This window comes from Solanum tuberosum, unplaced genomic scaffold (genome assembly GCF_000226075.1).
Source record: "Solanum tuberosum cultivar DM 1-3 516 R44 unplaced genomic scaffold, SolTub_3.0 scf00365, whole genome shotgun sequence".
Lineage (NCBI taxonomy): Eukaryota > Viridiplantae > Streptophyta > Magnoliopsida > Solanales > Solanaceae > Solanum > Solanum tuberosum.
This window is the reverse complement of record NW_006239290.1, coordinates 128528-147621: the sequence shown is the minus strand read 5'-3', so window position 1 is coordinate 147621 and position 19094 is coordinate 128528. Positions and strand designations below refer to the sequence as shown.

General features: G+C 33.4%; 3 protein-coding genes and 2 pseudogenes across 3 annotated transcripts; 1 reads left to right on the top strand and 4 right to left on the bottom strand.

The window, feature by feature from the left end:
• The first annotated feature begins 485 nt into the window (after positions 1 to 485).
• On the top strand, positions 486 to 1677 carry LOC102584473 (SKP1-like protein 4; annotated as a pseudogene).
• A 1406-nt stretch (positions 1678 to 3083) lies between these two features.
• On the bottom strand, positions 3084 to 3909 carry LOC107063494 (heat stress transcription factor A-6b-like). Its single transcript, XM_015315414.1, has 2 exons — positions 3643 to 3909; positions 3084 to 3557 (listed from the first exon to the last, which is right to left on the bottom strand). The coding sequence occupies exons 1-2, from the start codon at positions 3907 to 3909 to the stop codon at positions 3084 to 3086; spliced, it is 741 nt and encodes a 246-aa protein (XP_015170900.1).
• A 2896-nt stretch (positions 3910 to 6805) lies between these two features.
• Positions 6806 to 7653, bottom strand: LOC107063502 (SKP1-like protein 11). Its single transcript, XM_015315431.1, has one exon. The coding sequence runs from the start codon at positions 7521 to 7523 to the stop codon at positions 6954 to 6956; it is 570 nt and encodes a 189-aa protein (XP_015170917.1). The 5' UTR covers positions 7524 to 7653; the 3' UTR covers positions 6806 to 6953.
• Positions 7654 to 9399: 1746 nt separating this feature from the next.
• Positions 9400 to 9901, bottom strand: LOC107063501 (SKP1-like protein 11; annotated as a pseudogene).
• An 830-nt stretch (positions 9902 to 10731) lies between these two features.
• On the bottom strand, positions 10732 to 17796 carry LOC102600546 (ras-related protein RABF1). Its single transcript, XM_006361615.2, has 8 exons — positions 17611 to 17796; positions 16820 to 16896; positions 14596 to 14679; positions 14309 to 14403; positions 14018 to 14123; positions 11803 to 11892; positions 11629 to 11715; positions 10732 to 11019 (listed from the first exon to the last, which is right to left on the bottom strand). The coding sequence occupies exons 1-8, from the start codon at positions 17633 to 17635 to the stop codon at positions 10981 to 10983; spliced, it is 603 nt and encodes a 200-aa protein (XP_006361677.1). The 5' UTR covers positions 17636 to 17796; the 3' UTR covers positions 10732 to 10980.
• Between the last annotated feature and the right edge of the window lie 1298 nt (positions 17797 to 19094).

Sequence of the window (19094 nt, the reverse complement as noted above, 5' to 3'; positions counted from 1 at the left end):
CTTCAAAATCGAGCCAAACTGACCGATACACATTCTAGCTTAAAGCCCTACACGATATAATGTTATCTTTCTTAAGAAGAGTTTACCCTCAAAATGAAACTTTCCTAGGCAAATCTCAATTCAGAGTTACTCTTACCTTTTAATGTAGATAATGGACAACTGTCATAAAAAATAAATAAAAATAGAAAATAGAAAGAAAAAAAAGACCTCTTGTATCCGTTATTTACGATCCATTTTGACCCTAAAAAAACTAGAAAAAATGACAAATCATTTTATTTATTTATTTTCAGACCAAAAAAGAATTAGTCTTTAGGGAAATTCGTTACATTTTCAATCCCAAATTTTAACATTGATCCATTTTTGTCGGACCATTTTAACCTCAATAAATACCCCTAATTAAAAAAAAACACACACAAATAAACTAAAACACTATTTCATTTATTTTATTTTTATTTTTGAAAAAAAAAATCTCGAAATTTTCATCGATGGCAGAATCCGAAGACACAAAGAAAATGGTGACATTAAAATCAAACGACGATAAAGAATTTGAAGTTGAAGAAGCAGCAATTATTCAATCAGAAATGATTAAAAATATGATCGAAGATGGATGTGCTACGGGTGTAATTCCATTACCAAATATCGATAGTAAAACGTTAACGAAAGTAATTGAGTATCTAAATAAACACATTAGTAAGGACGAGGACGAAGATGAGGACGAAGCCGATGATAAAGGGAAGGCAGTGGAAACAGGTAAATAATAAGAATGTGGTAAATGGGTGAGTGGGGTCAAATTAGGGAAGGGCAAAATGGGTAAAGTTTATGAATAGTCACTTTTCTTGTCATATATTTGAAAAATAAGTAATTAGAAAAACTAACTATTATGTAGTTATGTCCTTTTTTGATGAATCGTATAATTTTACGATTATATCAACTATTGGAGTTTCAGATTCCACTAGTGAAGTTTCACAAGGTGGAAAAATGATAGTCATAACTTACTTAAAATTTGCATGGACCAATATTGGTTGGTTCAACTAATAGATCATAAATCAAGTCGCGCCACATAACCAAATCTCTCTTGATCATTGGTTGGATTTTGACTTGTCGTATTATATGTTTTGACCTGATATTTTGACAGGTTCTTTTGTTGGAGTAATGTATGCAATGAGCCTATATAGGCTCATTACATTCGAGATTTGACCTTAAGTAATTGAGCATGAGAGGCAAACGTATCGAAGGATTCATGTTAAACTAAGTAATTTATCAGATAATCGAAAATAGAGGATCTTGAAACATAAGTACTAACGAAAATTGAGATGAACTTAACTCGATATCTGTTAGATCAAGTCATAACTCAACTCGACTTACACATAAATGGATTAATTTCTACTACCTCTCGTAGGTGAGGAAGACGATCTCAAGGAGTTCGATGAGCAATTCGTGAGTATGGATTGGGAAGAGCTCTTCGATATCATAATGGCTGCGAATTATTTGAACATTCATGAGTTGATGGAGTTGTGTTGCCAATCTGCAGCTGATAGGCTGAAGAACAAGAGTGTTAGAGCTGTTCGCGAAATGTTAAAGATTACGAATGATCTCACTGAGGAAGAAGAGAAAGAGATTATCAACGATGCTCCGTGGGCATTTGAAGGTCCTGAGATTGATGATACCGTTAACTAGGTTATAGTAATCGTATAGTTTATTAATAAGTTAGATAGTCGAGGTGTGTCCAAGCTGATCCTGATACTGTAGTTATCAAAGAAAAAGTAATAAGTAGTGGCTAAAGGGTCTATATGGATTTTTTAGATATAATGTTAGTTCTTTTACTTTGCTTGTTATTCATGGTGTTTTAGTGTATTTTGCACTGTTGAATAATTGAGTTATTTATTTTTATGATGCAATTTAAGCCTATGACATTGAGGATTATATGTATATATCCTCTAACGATGGCGGAATTATGATTTTCATTAAGAAGATTCAAAATATAAAGAAGTACACCTATGAAGAAGCTAAAGAAATTTAACATCAACTAGACGTACATAAACATAACTTTGATCTTATATATACAATTTACCCCCTAACTCCGTCCATTTCGGCAAAATTTTCTTCTTTCTGATTTTTATTTTTTTGATAAAGAATCTCATGAAATTGCTCATGTATTAGAAGTGATGTTGTTCAGACTAATCAAAAATGTTATATTTTTCATGTATTGAATCCTTCAAAAATAGTAAATTTTTTGAAGATCCAACACCGATGTGACAACAATTTTGAAAAATTCTAGCAATATTGATTAGAAGAACATTTATGTACTAACTATCAAGTTATTTCAAAGTCCAAAAAGGAAAAAAGAATTAGCTTTAACTAACACAAATACACACACGTATAGATATAGAGTTGATAAAAGTAATTACATACACAAAATAAACATATAGCAAGATTAACTAAATACTAAACCAAATAACAACATGACAACAATAACATATCGGTGTAATCCCACAAGTGGAGAGAAAACCGAACAACAAAGGTGGAAAAAAAAAGTGACTCCCAAGAAAGGCAATATATGTTATAGCTTCAATTCTTCTCCCTGCTACACAAGAAAACAAATAACTTCAAACACAAAAGTTAGTTATTACTACTATAAATTAAAATGCTGATGATAAAACACACACATCTAAGTTACACTTTTCGCGAGTTTCATATCTCAATTATCCATTGTTATATTTACCTACCTAAACTCTCACTTTTTCGCGAGTTTCATATCTCAATTGTCACTCCTTTGTGTTTAAACACACCTAGATGCTAAGTTGGCCTACACGCTCCTATTGTCAAATGAGAACAAATATTTGGCCTACTCAATATCGAGGTGTGTATTCATACAACGGGAATGGTAGTTCAGCTAGGTACAGTGAACAATGGATTGTTAGTTAAGATACGAAACTCATGAAACAATGATAATATAATTGTGTTTTCGACAATTAGTTCTAAATTACAATCACAGAAGGACAATAATACCTTTTCCATGGAGATCATACATTTCCTCACCTTTTCCATGGAGATCATACATTTCCTCCCTCAATCTTAGGCTTCTACATGATATCATGTACTCGTTTAATAGCTGAAAAATCGATCATCTTCTTCTTCTCCGAGCTTTTACTACTCCCCATTACATCCTCAGCTCTACGTTTACTCATAATTACATCTCTAACTTCCACATCACGTTTAGTTGCAACAACTTGTTTAACTGCTTTTGCTAAGAAACAGAGGAATTTCCTCGACTCTGCCTCTGATTTCTCCAAATATTCCTTTAAAGACGCGATTCCCTTAACCATATCATCTTGTCTCTCTTTCAACTTCTCGAATTCTGACTTCAACGTAATGTTGAGATCTCTCTGGCTCCTCATCTCTTCCTCTACTCCGTAAAAATAAGTTTCTTGATTAAAATCTCTATGAGCATTCAAATTTTTCATTCGCCTTTTTATGTTGCATAACAAGTGTTTTTTCCCTGCTTGAAACCAATAATGTCCATATTCCCATTTCTGAAGTCCAATCTTCTTGAATCCCTAATGAATCATCGAATACATATTACTGTTCTATCGGAAAAAAAATGTACATGATGATATCAAGAAAGTAAACACGATAACTTACATAGTTATTGAGCTGATAAACGAAGCTTGACATATTAGTATGCTTGAAATATTTTGGTAGAACTTCGAAACTAAATCTGTTATGATCCCAAATAACGAAACTAGTACCAGATGAACTCCAACAGATTATAGAGTTCGAATTCGGATCCTCCACCATATCATATGTTTTTGTTACGAAAGGGGCAATGCCTGGTTCGCGTTTTGCACCATCACCAATACCATGTCCGATTTCTCCAGAAGAAAATTGATTCATATTGTTCATTGCCATGTTTTTTTTTTATGAAAATTTTGGAAATGTGTTATGTTTGTTCTTTGTACAAAGTTATAAGCAGAAAAAAAATTGTAACTAACTTTATTTGTTGTTGTTGTACATTGCCACAATATTAAATTTGGACCTTTGATGAATAGTCCTATTTGATTCTAATTGACTTGTCCTTAGTAACATGCAAATTGAAACTATTCCTTCTTGTACTAGTGTTACTTGTTTCTTTTAAGTCTAATTTATTTATTTTTGGGTTTCACTCGATGTTCGATACTCTTATTGGGGCCCAATCAATTTGGATTTCGCCATAATAAGGACTATTAAAGGGGAAACGCTATTTATCAACATTTTTTTTCTTCAATATTTAGGTATGAACATTGATGGAGTCAGAAATTTCACGAATGGTGTCCAGGAATCGGTTAAGTACATTTTTTTGGGACAAATGAGTGTACCTCCTCTTAAAATATGGAGAGAAAAAAAACGGAGCTAGAAATTTAACAAATAAGTGTATCTCTTCTTAAAAAGTGAAAAAAGAGTTATTACTAGTGAGATTTGACCACATGAACACTTAAAGCTTGTGCGTCTGGGCTCTCTCAAGGCGTCTTCGTTTATCATTTTACTTGTATATATGTTATAATTTTTTGACAAAGGGTGTCCAAAGCTTCCCCGGGTATGAACTTGTGACTTTTAGTTAATAATGGAAGAATCGATCATATCCATCTCGCCACGAGTCCACGACCCTTGGTGGTAAGTACAATTTTGTTTCTAGTGAGCAGGAAAAGGACAAAGAAAAGGCAACGAGGACTGGAATTTAGTTTTATTTCTTAATATTAACGTGGAATTAATGTTCCTTTTCAACAAAAATGAATAAGTTAAATTCTACTTTTTTAATTTTTGTGCTATCTGTTAGAATTTCATTGGACTATGTTAAATACAATTGTACATTCTAATTAGATATTTGTGTGTTGCTAAAAAACTGATTACGTTGTGATCGAAGGTTATCCCAAATAAATTAATATTTTTTATCAACCTTATATGAATATTTTGGTACATTTGGAAAGATTAAAAAGGATTATAGTCTCGCAAAAGTAACACATTCACTAAGAAAAGAAACTTCATATTCTTGAACGTATTTTTCCAAATTATTAGTCTTCAGCATGTTTGTGGCCTTCATTTGCCAGAAAATCTGCACATTGTTTTGCGTGATCTCTCAAAATGTACTTAATAAAGGCTTAGTTGATATTCAACAAAAATCTACGGTCTTCTATGATAGTGTAGTATTTCCTTATTCTTAATCGAGTTGATAATCCATAGACAACAGTCACTTTCCACTTCTACTTCTTGGTATCCTATTAGTTTAGCCACCAACACACTCTTTTTGTCGTAAATTTCACCTTACTTGACTATTTCAACAACCATTTTTCGTGGCATCTTTAGAGATTCATTCAATAACGATATCTCAAGAATATTTCTTGACACTATCATCCATGTTCAGTTTTATCTTTCCTACCCACGAGGAAAACCAAACAATTAGTTTGACTTGTTTGAAATTGTAACTTGAGTTTGAAATAATTCAACAATTTACCCAACATAATTAGTAATTTGTTTGCATATAAACTCAATAAATACACACTTCCTTTCAATCAACCACCAACTCGATACTCTAAAGAGGCGTAAACATTTCACTCGCTAGGATTGTACATTCATTAACCACTAAACCCACAAACACTTCACTCACTGGGATTGTACATTCATTAATCACTAAATCCACGGTCTAAAAAGGCATAAAACACTTCACTCGCTAGGATTGTACTTCATTAACCAATAAGCCCACAAACACTTCACTCGCTAGGATTGTACATTCATTAACCACTAAACCACCATCTAAGGTGTAACCTCTTCACTCGCTAGGATTGCACATTCATTGACTACTAAATCCACACTCTAATGAGGCATAAACACTTTACTAGCTATTATTACACATTTTTCATTAACCACTAACCCACACTCTAAAAAGGTGAAAAAACTTCACTCGCTAGGATTGCACATTCATTAACCACTAACTCCACAGTTTTAAGTGGTGGAAACACTTCACTCGCTAGAACTGTACATTCATTAACCACTAACTCCACAGTTTTAAGTGGTGGAAACACTTCACTCGCTAGAACTGTACATTCATTAACCACTAACTCCACAGTTTTAAGTGGTGGAAACACTTCACTCGCTAGAACTGTACATTCATTAACCACTAACTCCACAGTTTTAAGTGGTGGAAACACTTCACTCGCTAGAACTGTACATTCATTAACCACTAACTCCACAGTTTTAAGTGGTGGAAACACTTCACTCGCTAGAACTGTACATTCATTAACCACTAACTCCACAGTTTTAAGTGGTGGAAACACTTCACTCGCTAGAACTGCACATTCATTAACCACCAACCCCACACTCTTAAAGAGGCATAAACACTTCACTCGCTAAGATTGCACATTCATTAACCACTAACCCCCTCACTTCAAAAATGCATAAAAACTTCACTCGCTAGGATTACACATTTTCATTAACCACTAACCCCACACTCTAAAAGGACATAAAAACTTCACTCGCTAAAATTACACATTCATTAACCACTAATCTCAGACTCTAAAAATGCATAAAAACTTCACTCGCTAAGATTGCACATTCATAAAAACTTCACTCTCTGGGATTGCAACAACCAACTCCATGCTAAAGAGGGGTAAACACGGAGCGGCCCACCATTTCTGTGGAGACTTTTATCGAGCACGTAGAGTCGAGTTTCCTGTTCACACGATCACGAGTCACAACGCACTCTACCCGCTCCAGAAGCAACAAAAAAGATTCAACAGATGAACAAATTCCAATTGAAAATAGAAAAACAACAGAAGCAAATCACAGGAACCCAATTCATCCATCAATGAAACAGAGTACCAGATTACAAGTTTCCAGAAACTAATCAAAATCCTCCAATTACTCCATTAATGAACAAGCTAAAACCATGAACACAAACTAAGTACTCAACAATGTCGTCATCAATTTTCACCTGTTTCTTCCTCTGATGTATCGTTGTCATCACTCTCTCCTTCATTTTCATCACGAACAACATCGTCCTCATCAGCAGTCTCATCAAGCTCTCCTTCATGTGCCCAGTCATGTTCAGCACGAATCTCTGCTTCTTCCTCCGGTGTATAATCACCAGTAATATTAAAAATCCTCCGAACAGCATTCACCGATTTGTTCTTAATTTTATCAGCAATCGCCTGGCATAACAGGCTCGTCAAACCAGCAATGTGAAGGAAATTAGCAGCGTATACAAACAGAGACATTTTTTTGATGCTCATCTTAACGAATTCATCATCGAATTCTTTCAGTTCGTCTTCGCTACAACCAGACTTCTCCGCGTGCTTCGTCAGGTAATCGATAATTTTGATAAGGACTTCGCTACTGATGTTCACCAGCGGAATGTCTGTGTAACCGTCCTCTACCATGTTTTTGATGGCTATAGATTGAACGGCGATGGATGCTTCCACCTGAAATTCGTCGTTGTCGGCGGATTTCAAGGTCAGAATCTTGCTCTCCGGCGCCGATGATGACGACGCCATTGTTGATCAATTTGGGAGAAATGACAAAACCCTAAAAAAACTCCCCAAAAATGGAGATTTGTATTTATAGTGAGTGATTTTCTTTCACTAGAATCTTCTCATGAACTTGGAGAAAACAAATTTAGAAGAAAAAAGAATACTTTTTACATATTAAGAATAATTAATAATATGATTAATATGGATATTCATATATTCGTTGAATTTATCCATTTTTTATTCATATTAAAAATATGAATCCAGTCAAAAAGTTTATTCATTTTCGCCTAACTTATTGTTGACCAATTCATATTTTACTCGATTCACCGTTTGTCAACCCTATCTACGCTTCAAAAGGAAAATTAATCATTCTTCTAATATAAAAAATAATAAATACACATTCTATATTAGTTTAAAATCCATATATTTTAGATTTAGAAATCATTAATTTAAGGGGAAACTACCTCCCATATATTAATAACTAGGTAAATTATTCGTGTTTCGCATGAGATTGAACTTTTTTATTAAGCTTATATATGATATTCAATAATATATGTATTTCCAACACATACTTTACATTGTCAATAACATTTTATCTTAAGGCAAAGTATTCCTCCGAAATCTTAAAATGCTATATTAGTAACATACGCATAAACTAATAACTATGAAAAAACATACCAGAATCTATAACAATAGAATAAAACATAAAGGAAAAAATTGAGCCCACTGAATGCACAATGTCCCATTAAGGATATTATTTCACTCTAATACCCGAGGTTTAAAGGAATAGATCATCTCCGGATAGAACGATTTTATTCACCAATATATTGATATAAATACAATGGTGTAGTAAGTCACTCAACAGGAGCAAAGTACACCAATATTTATTTGTGCAGAAGAAGAAGTTCACAATTTTCGTTGTTTCAATAAGAGGAAATCCCTCTATTTATAGACAACAAAGTGTAGTGTCAACAAATGTTTATTGTGCTTTATCGAAAATGTCACAACTCTTTGGAAAAGTTACAACCCTTTGGAAAGGTAACAATCTTTCATAAAAGTCACAACTTTTCATAAAAATCGCAATCTTTCATAAAAGTCACAACGTTTCGAAAATGTCACAACTCTTTGGAAAAGTTACAACCCTTTGGAAAGGTAACAATCTTTCATAAAAGTCACAACTTTTCATAAAAATCGCAATCTTTCATAAAAGTCACAACGTTTCATGAAAGGAGAAGGCTAGTTTTGAAAATAAATAAATTTAAAAAAGGAATCTTGGTTTGTGGTGGCACCACGTAGGCAGGCCTATGATTCTTTATATATATATATATATATATATATATATATATGATTAATTCGAGGAAAATTATTTTAACGAAGAACAAAAAGTTTAATCTACATTTTTAAGGACTTTAATATATGTTTGTATGCGCAGCTTGCGACAATCAATTAAAAAATATATATATAGTTTGACGTTCTGATTTATTTATTATCATTGCAAATGACAAATATATTGAATTATGGTCGATTTTTTTTTTCACTTTCATGTTTAATAATGAAATATCAAATCTTAATTATTTATCAAGATTTGAAATAAATAGTTTATGTGATAAAACGAAAATTAAGCTCTATCCCATTGAAACACAATATATACCAAACTATTATTCATATCAATGCAAAATATTTTTTGTGTAAGCCATTATGCATGCTACAAAAAAGTTATAATATATATAAATGTTAATCTTAATGGACAATATAACCTTTTGATTATCAAAAGAAAAAAAAATAGGTACTCTAAATTAAAACACGAAATAATTAATAAAAATCCAAAATAGCTAAACCCTACGTAAAACTAAAACCAAATAATAAATTATACTAAACCTAAAAAAAATCATAAATAAACTTAATCAAGAGATTCATCAATTTCTTCTCCTTCATGAGCCCACTTATGTTCTTCACGAATCCTTTCTTCTTCTTCTGGCGTATAATCATTATAATCCAAATATCTCCCTAATAGCCTTCACAGACTTGTTCTTAATTCTATCAGCTATCGTTTGACACAACAAATTCATCAAATCGCTAAATGTGAAGATAATTTGCCGCAACTACAAGTTCAAACATGTTTTGATAGTTCTTATCCTTCAAAAATTCCTTATCAAATTCCTTAATTTCTTCTTCGTTTGAATCCATCTTCTCCGCATGCTTCTTCATGTACTCAATAATTACAATTAGGTTTTCAGTATTCACATTAGGCAATGGGATGAGGGTATAATCGTCCTCAACCATGTTTTTTATCGTTATAGATTGAACTGCAATCGATTCTTCAATCTCAAATTCATGACCATCCGATGATTTCAAGATCAACATTTTTTTCGATGATGATGCCATTGATTTCGAGAGAAATATTAAAAACTTATGTTATCAGAGGTAGAGCTAGAGCTAGAGCGAACAGTATATAGTATGTTTATAGTGATTGATGCTTCACTAAACCTTTACAAACTAAACTTTGTTTTATAATATATTTTTTTCTGTTTTAGTTTGGTTAGGATTTTTGAGTTATAATAGGAAAAATAAATAATGACAAATTGTTTGTTTTAATATTTAAGACTTTGAAATCAACTGAAAGTTTAGTTATTAAATATCTCCTTGTTGAACTAAAGTAGGAAAATTTTATATTTAGGACTCTAAAACCTAATTTTAAAAGATTTTATTTTATTTAGATCTTTTCCTATTTAGGACTTAAAAGTTTTATTTGATTACATTTCTTTCAAGAATGGGAGTTTTAATGAAATTTTATGTTTTTTATTTTATGTATCTACACTAAATATTTATATCGAATCAATGAATATAAGGCACATATTTTGTATACACTTTTTTTATCACTTAATCGTGATTAAATTTTATTTATTAACTTTTAAAGCTACTTGTTTAATTAGATGTAGACACCCTATGCAAACACGTGATGCTTTTTTTTTAATTTCTCACCCGATGTCCATTACCCATATTTTGGGAGCAACACTCTCTATCAAAGATTTTTTCATTACCTAACAAGGATTTTTCCATTACCTAAAATTCGAACTCGAAACCTCAAAGAAGCTGCGTCACACAAATATTTATAAACCAAAGTGTCATAAAGTAGTTGTTTTTTCAAATTTTTGGAACCTTAGCATACATACTAACACTTCAGTTTTTTTCTGTTTAATAAGGTATCACATGTTAGTTACAGATAGCTAAATTTCACTGAACTGGAAACATATATATATGTCACTGAATCATTCAAATATTTCAAACTTTCACAAGTTGAAGTGAGCTTTTAGTCTCCTCAATTCTCACAGTTATATATATCAGGATGCCTCGTTGAAGAGGATCGCGATCACAAGATCAGAAATCGTAACAAGAGTACTACAGAGAAAAAGAGACTGAGAATGACTTCATATACATAGTATTACAGGCAGTACATTAGCAATTAGCATATTCTTGATGATCAAGCAGCAGTCGGGCGTGGCAATCTCTTTGCGATTTCCTGCAAGCAAAGTCATCAACAAGTGAATATTACCTAGTGTTCGAGTTCAAATGCAGGCCTAGAGAAACATAATGCATAATGGAAGATAAAGATCTATATATTCGACTATAAGTAGTATGCTATACTTTCCGTTCTACTGTTCTCTAGGAGTCGTTTAGTCATGTCGGAGAGTTATATGCCAGTAGGGAATATAAAGAACTACTTGTACTTTTTCTTTTTAGTTTGTATCATATAGATATGAGATTAGTGCTAAATTGAACAAAACTAATCTCCGAAACACAAGATCCTCAGAAAACTCTCTTGATCCAACTAAAATTAAACTACTTGTGTTGTTCCCTCACTTCACCAAACTCCAACAATAAACAAGGAGGGCAAGAAAAGCAAGAGAAAAACTGAAAAGCCTGATGAAGATGACTAAAATGAACAAACTATAGTCTCCCCACAACTGGATTAAGTTCAATCACACGAAATCCAAATTTAGACAGTTGCAGAAACAATGTAGGTTAATAGAATTGGAATTCATTGCACTCACCTATATAAAGGTCCCAATTAAATTTATACACCTTAAAATGTTGACGTTTTGATTGTGAGATGACATTAGGAACATACCTCAAACAGCTGGTTGATATTATCAGCTGTCTTAGCAGATGTTTCTATGAAGAACATACCATTCTTTTCAGCACAGTCAATTCCATCCTTCAAAAGTAAGTACCACAAAGAGATCAGTATACCAGAAGTAAATTTCATGTCTAACAGCGCTGGCAAGACGTTGACGATACTCACTTGTGTCGTTACTTCTCTTTTTTCATTGAGATCAGCTTTGTTGCCAACCAGAGCCATGACTATATCAGGGCTCCCATGTTTTTGCAATTCCTACAAAATGGCTCTCATTTAGCAGCTATGAAATAGAATATTCTACACATGACTGAATTTCAAAAACCACAAATCATTTAGCACAAGCTTGTCCGACAGGATGACTAGTCACATGGAAACTGGACATTCGTAAAGCTTACCCACCTGCTCGGATTGAGATGTAATAGTTATTATTGTCGTGACTGACTGACTCATTTAGAAGACGAAGAAATACCAAATTAATTGGACACAAATCAACAAGAACCGGCAAACGTAACGTTATCCTTCATGCTGATCGACAAGTCTAAGATATGGATCTCATGCATATTAATTCATGATAACAATTGGTGAACTTAACCAACATGTTGAGCACTGGGAATGGCAAAAATCCTGTTGGGAGTATCGCCCCCAGAAATGGGCCCTACAATGTGCAAATCCAGATTAGTTGGCTCCCATTCGGGTACTGGACACCAGATGGGAAACCAAAAAAAAGTAGGTAAACTTGAAATCCTGTCCCTAAATAAACCTTGAAAGGATCTTCTGGAGATGTTTATCAACCAATTAGAGCAAGTTCGTTTCTGGCCCCCCCACCACTGTGGTTCTTGATTCATAACAAAAACACTTGACACACAGGATAATCTACATTGCACATGAACCCCCGGGGAAACTAGCTGATGAAACTATTCTTTTAGGGGAAACAAATTTAACTGTTCTAGATACAGGGGTATTGACAATTACATTTTTGAGATTCTCATTGATCTTGTTTTAGCTTGTGAATATTCATTGCTTCCATTGAAACAATGAAAAGAGAATCTTAAATAAGTAATGAACTTGAGAAAGAACGATCTTTGACTAAGTTGTTTCATAAATTATGATGCTCTAATGAACTATTATCAACATCTTATTGCAATTTAAATTGCTTCAATGTAAGTATTCACAGATCCATCAAAAATCTCTGCTGCATCTGTGAGATACAGAAAGGATTTGGTCAATTTACCCAGGGTGCTTTGACTACAATTACGGCCGAGAAACATAAGCTGGGTGGATTTTCTCTTGCGGTTTGTTGTTTTGGATATACACACAAGTACTTTAGTATCTTTATTATTTCAGCTGTCAATACTTTTCATTTCTTCAATATTTTCATTACAGATTTTTTACTCTTGTATTTTTCAAACATATTTTTGAAAAACGCTTTTCTTGAGCCGAGTGTCTATAGAAAACAGTCTCTCTACCCCACACACCCCACCCTCCCCAGCCCCCACTTGTGGGATCACAACAAGTATGTTATTGTTGTTGTTACTAGTATACACACAAGTACTTGGAAACCTTTTTGATCAAGCACAGGTACTATAAAATTTTGCTATCATATAACTAATGTTTATGAACAAAATATTATATATTTCAAAAAATATTTACTAAGACTTGTTTTGGTTCAATGACTTCTCGTCTTTCTTACTGTGGCATTTTTGTTGAAACAATTACTTGACATTTATTCCCCATGTCTTAACACCTGTTAACATCGCCCATCCATGTCCCTGAATCTTACGATTTAAGTGATGATAAATCTGTCTTCTAGATCCTCACCCCTTATCGAGTACCCTCACGCGTATCCATGTAAAAGAAAAAAAAGATTACTTTTTGCTTTTAGTAAATGATGATGGAATGACTGAATGACCATATAAGGGGATTGGATTCTTTCATGGATAAACATTCGGCCCTACTCAAACAGAGAAAATCCCCTGCCATATCAAGTCACAAGAAAAGGAGCAATCTCTAAAGATATAAATAAAGCAATCCCCTGCTATGGACAAGTATTGAAAAGGAAGGCAGCAACGGGTAATCATTAACACATTCATAATTCAACACAGCAGAAAAAACATCCCTTGTCCCCCCTACCCCCTCAAGAAGAGGGGAAGAGAAAGAAAAAAAGAAGTGGATAAATAGAGAATTAAAATGGAATTGTCACTTAACACAAGCCTGCAAGCAAATTATTTCCACAAAAGAAAAAGAAAAGATCGAGAAAAGACAAGAAGAAATGAAAATCAGATCAAATTGCAGACTGCTACATAGTTGCTATCATCTCATGCAAACATGAATATCAAACAAAAGGGACAGAAGACTCTATTCCATTCTTTAAGAGAAATACCTTGACCCAGTATTGTGCTTTGGCAAAAGACTCAGGACTAGTAATATCATACACAACCACTGCAACTGCAGCACCTCGGTAGTATAATGGTGCAAGAGCTGCATACCTGAAACCAAGGCAGACAGCACAACTTGAAGGTCTTCTTTACAATTATGTTTTGTCAACCATTAGGGACTTCTCATTTTTATTCCGAGCCAAGGGTTGGGTCAGCTAATTCACAGGGAATTTCTCGGTTATTGGAAAAAATTACTTAGAGTGAAGAGCAGAAGAAGGAAACTTGGCTCGCAATACCTCTCTTGACCAGCTGTGTCCCATATTTCAAATTTAACTGTAGTTGAGTCCTGCAAGGCTATTGTTTGAGACAGAAAAGAAGCTCCTACAGTCACCTAAAATCATCAAAGCAACAATTATAAATTATCTTTTGAAAAACATGATATACATAGCATACACCAACACAGTTCACTGAAACTGTGAAACACACACCAGAAGGGACAGAAAAAGGTGGGAGGTTGGAACCGAATACGATAGGCAAATGTCACATGATATGACACATTCATTTTACAATAACATACTCATACCTTAGATGTTGGATCAAATTGACCACGTACAAAACGCAGAACTATACAGCTTTTACCAACCCCAGAATCACCCAAGAGTACCAGCTGCAAATGAAGTTTGGAGGAAAAGGCAATATCAGTATCACAAATAGGGTGCAAGACACTTATAAGCACACTTTTGAATGCGTGAAAAAAAAAAAAAACAAAGCTGCAGGCCACACCTGTGCAGAAAAGTGCATCTAAGAAATCTCTGTAATTCAGGAGAACATATATACTCCAACCAAGAGACTGATTGAACATAAATAGTCATAATCTAAAAGTTCCAGAAGCACCAACCTTCATAAACACGACATACAATACTGGAAGTTTATTCCAGCAAGAACATAAGTCGGCTAAAGCCTAGCAGTAGATAAAATTCACACTCTTACTTGACAGACTCTAATCTAGTAAACAATGACATGACCCAACAAATGCTCATTGAGACGTTCCCACCCAATTTCCATAACAGCCATTCAGGCCTATGTCTCCAAGCCACTACACTTTCTAAAGTTTGTCAATAAGACAGTCTGATCATCTAATTAACTTCAGATAGAGATTTAAAAGGTCACTGATGAACATGAAAGAGTATATTCCTATTTGTCGTTTTGATAAGTAAGATTATTATGAGGAATATATTCGCCATTTAGCTCAAACTATTATTTTGACTCAAAAATTGACCTTCAACAATATCCAGTTAACCATCTAATTAAACTAGTATCCATTCCTCATCAGAGATAAGGAATGACAAAAAGAATGAGTGGAAGTCATCATGATAATCAAGAACCTTCGTTCTTTGATGTATATCTATTAGACAGAGTACGATATTAGAAGAAAATAAACTATGCTTCACATAGAACTGAGGTCCTCAAAGATTGACTATAATGTCTAAGCAAGAAACTGTGTACTAATCAGATTCGTGAGCCTATGAACCAAGAAACCTCACCACTGACAGTTCACTTCTAAATAAACAGTATGAACCGAAAAGGTCACACTCCCTCTTAGGTGCGGGCTTAATTCTTTTTTATGGAAAAGCAATTTGATTTTCTAATGAACAGTGGCAATGTCTCTTGAACCCACAACTTCTCCATGCTCTAATACCATGGTTGAATTGTGTCAGCCGCCCTACTGAAAAGTTTAAACCGTTGGAGAGAACATAGTTTTTTACTTAATTATGTCCTCAATATATGCAACTATAAAATGTGAAATTAAAATATCAAAATGAGAATAAATGTAATTTAAAGTGGAAAACGCAAAAGGCCTAATGAATCGTTTACCAATTGAGGAATTTGCCCTACAAACACTGTAGAAGATGCACAAAGACATGCAGGTTTTCTCCAAGTTCATTCAGGAAATGTCTCTTATTGACCTATCATTGCAGGAAGCTAGATTGACATAGGAAAGAGGAGACGATAGCATAAAAGCTTCTCGAATTGATAGATTCTCAATATCCACATAGCAGGACGAGGCTGTTAGAACAATTTAATTGATTGCATTTTCTGATCATAAACCAATATTAGTAGAGTGTGGGTTGTGCGGTGAAAAGTGAGCGCTTCGTCGCTTAAAGCGGTGAAGCGAAGCGAAGTGAGGTATAGCGCTTCTTCAGCATGAAGCGAAGCAAGGTTGAAGAAGCAACCTCTTTAGTTGGAAAAGTGTGAAGAGACCAAACCCTGATCTTTTTGAAGTAACGAAGCGGGTGGAAGATGTAATAACTAATACAATGATTAGCAATTGTAGAAAGATCTTGCTGATTATATGGTAATATCTTCACATTAATTAAACTACTTACTTTATCAAAAGATCGATAGTATAAGCAATGTCATATGGACACTAATAGTCTACTACTATCATAATATTCTAGGTATTAGGATCGAAGAAACAACTCCCTCTGTCCCAATTTAGGTGACACCATCTGTTGAGCATGGACTTTAAGATACTTAATTGACGAACATACAGTATAGGCAGCTGGAGAAACAACTACTAATGTTATAGTTATATAAACAGTTTGCTGAAACCCATCGCATCAAAATTAAAACTTGATTAGTTAAATGAATTTGAGAACTCTAGAAATTTGTACAAAATAACATTTGCTAGAATGGTGTCAAACATATCAAATTGTCAAAAATAGAAAGAGTGACATAAATTGGAACATATGGACTAATACTCTGCCATAACATGAAAGGGCTAAGCTCAAAGTCTCAAACTTTACCTTCACTTTAAGATTTTTAGGGTCAATTGCTCCACCATTATCAGGATTAAGTCCAGCAGCCCGTCCCGAATTCCTATCTGCATAGACAAAAAGGAAGCATTAAACACAACATTAGCTAGTATAACCTTCCCCATCCTACTCCCAACCATAACTCAATAAACAACAACAACAAATACACCTCTATCTCAAACAAGTTACGGTCAGCTATATTCCCCATTTCTTCATTTAAATTCATTTCATATCATCATCATACAAACCACAACTCAGTATAGATACAAAACGATAAGAATAAACATAAATCACAGATACTCCCAACAGTGTGAACTAGTGGTCAATGAAGTAGATTGACAACCCTGAGGTCTCGGGTTCAAATCCTAGCATTGACAAAAAAAAACACTAAGTGATTTCTTCCCATTTGTTCTCGTCTTAGTGTGAACAAAGTTATCTCGTACCTACCTGTTGCATAGATATCCGTGGAATTAGTCAAGGTGCTCCCAAACCATCCCAGACACCACAGTCAACATCAAAAACAAAATCATGTCCCCTAGTAGTCATGGCATGGTTAAGAACTACGAGGTCTCAGGTTCAAATACTAGTTAATTAATACACATAGTAACCCAATACCCATGTAATTAATCGAGGTACGTGCAAAGTGATCCAAACAGTAATATAATTTCAACAGTCAATAAGAATCAATTAATTCAATTTTTACTCAATTCATATCCAAAATCAAGCAAATATTTAACAAACCCAGATAAAATAAAAGCTTTTTGAACCTAAAAAAAAAATACCTGCAGCTGAAGATGCGCAACCCATAACCTAACAAGATCAATCTGCTATATATATAGAAAAAAAATATTTGTAAAATTGTATCAAAATGGTCTGTTAAATCTTTCTGTATATTCTAAGCTTCGAGGGAGAGGAGAGAGAAAGAAGAGAGAGAAAGAATTTTTAGAATTTCTATTTCTAAAATGACACGTTTATGTATCTTTCTTTAATAACACATTTTTATTTCAATTTATTATCTCTAATTTATTTGGGTCAAGCGTCTATTAAAATTCGTCATTTTACCTCATAAAGATCTTAGAAGGTTCGTGTATATTTTACTTTTGGAGAAAATATTACCAATATTGGTAGTGTGGAATGTTATTATTATTGTTATTCGATTGATTGGATATCGAATTTAATATAAAATAATATTTATAGCTATAGAAGTTTGAAATTTGTAATTTTAAATATACAATAACATTTATGTAATAGATCTGAGCATTTTCTTGCTCTAGCCTCTGGGTCATTAGGGTAGAATTCATTTATTTTGACTTTCAACTCGTAAGGACTCAAAATATCATTAGCTATTGTCAATTTTGAATATACTAAACAATGATCCAATTAAAACTTTTGTCACACTTTAATAAAATAGCGATGATGTGATCAACTCTGAATACATGGCTCTTCGATAGGGGAAGGACCATGTTAGTCGTTTGAGAGCCCTCTAAAGCTAAAGTTAGGGATTGTTTGGAACTCTTTTATTTTTTTAAGTGAATTGATTTGCTTTAACATTAATGTCTTTAATCCACTAAAAGGATAGATGTTTATTTTTAATTATTTCTTTCAGTTATTTCTTTTTTACTTGTACGCTATACCTTGAAAATTGTATGCGAGTGAAAATAAGAAAGCGAAAAGAGGATTATTAGATCTCGCTCTCGAATTCAGAACTAGAGCAAAAGATAGTAACGTATATATGTAAATAGTATTAAAAAAATTACACTATTTTACATGTAACTTTCCATAAAATGAAACTAGATAACTTTAGATATATGTTTCATAAAAAGAAACTCATGTTGATATTATGATATACACATTCGATATTCAATACTCATAGGGGGCTTGATTAATTCAAAAAATTGTCTACGTAAAATCTATCAAAGAGAAAAACGCTTCCTGATAGACAGATGTTTCCCAACACCAATGCTCCATGTGCCACCTTTTGGACCTGTGGTGTCCGTCTATTTTTACTTGTTCAATATACTAATTAAAAAGAATTTTCGTAAAATTACTCCTCTATTTATTATTTCTTAAAGGTTCTGTCAAATTAAACATGAACAGGTAAAAATGAATAAGGTGGAGAGTAATTGTTTACCAATTTTTGTTGGACCATATAAACCGTTATTTTGGTATAGTTGTTTCACAGCCTAACCAAATTATTCAAATTCATGAGCTATACAAAATTAGAATTAAGCAGATTGATATATATATATATATATATGTCATTACC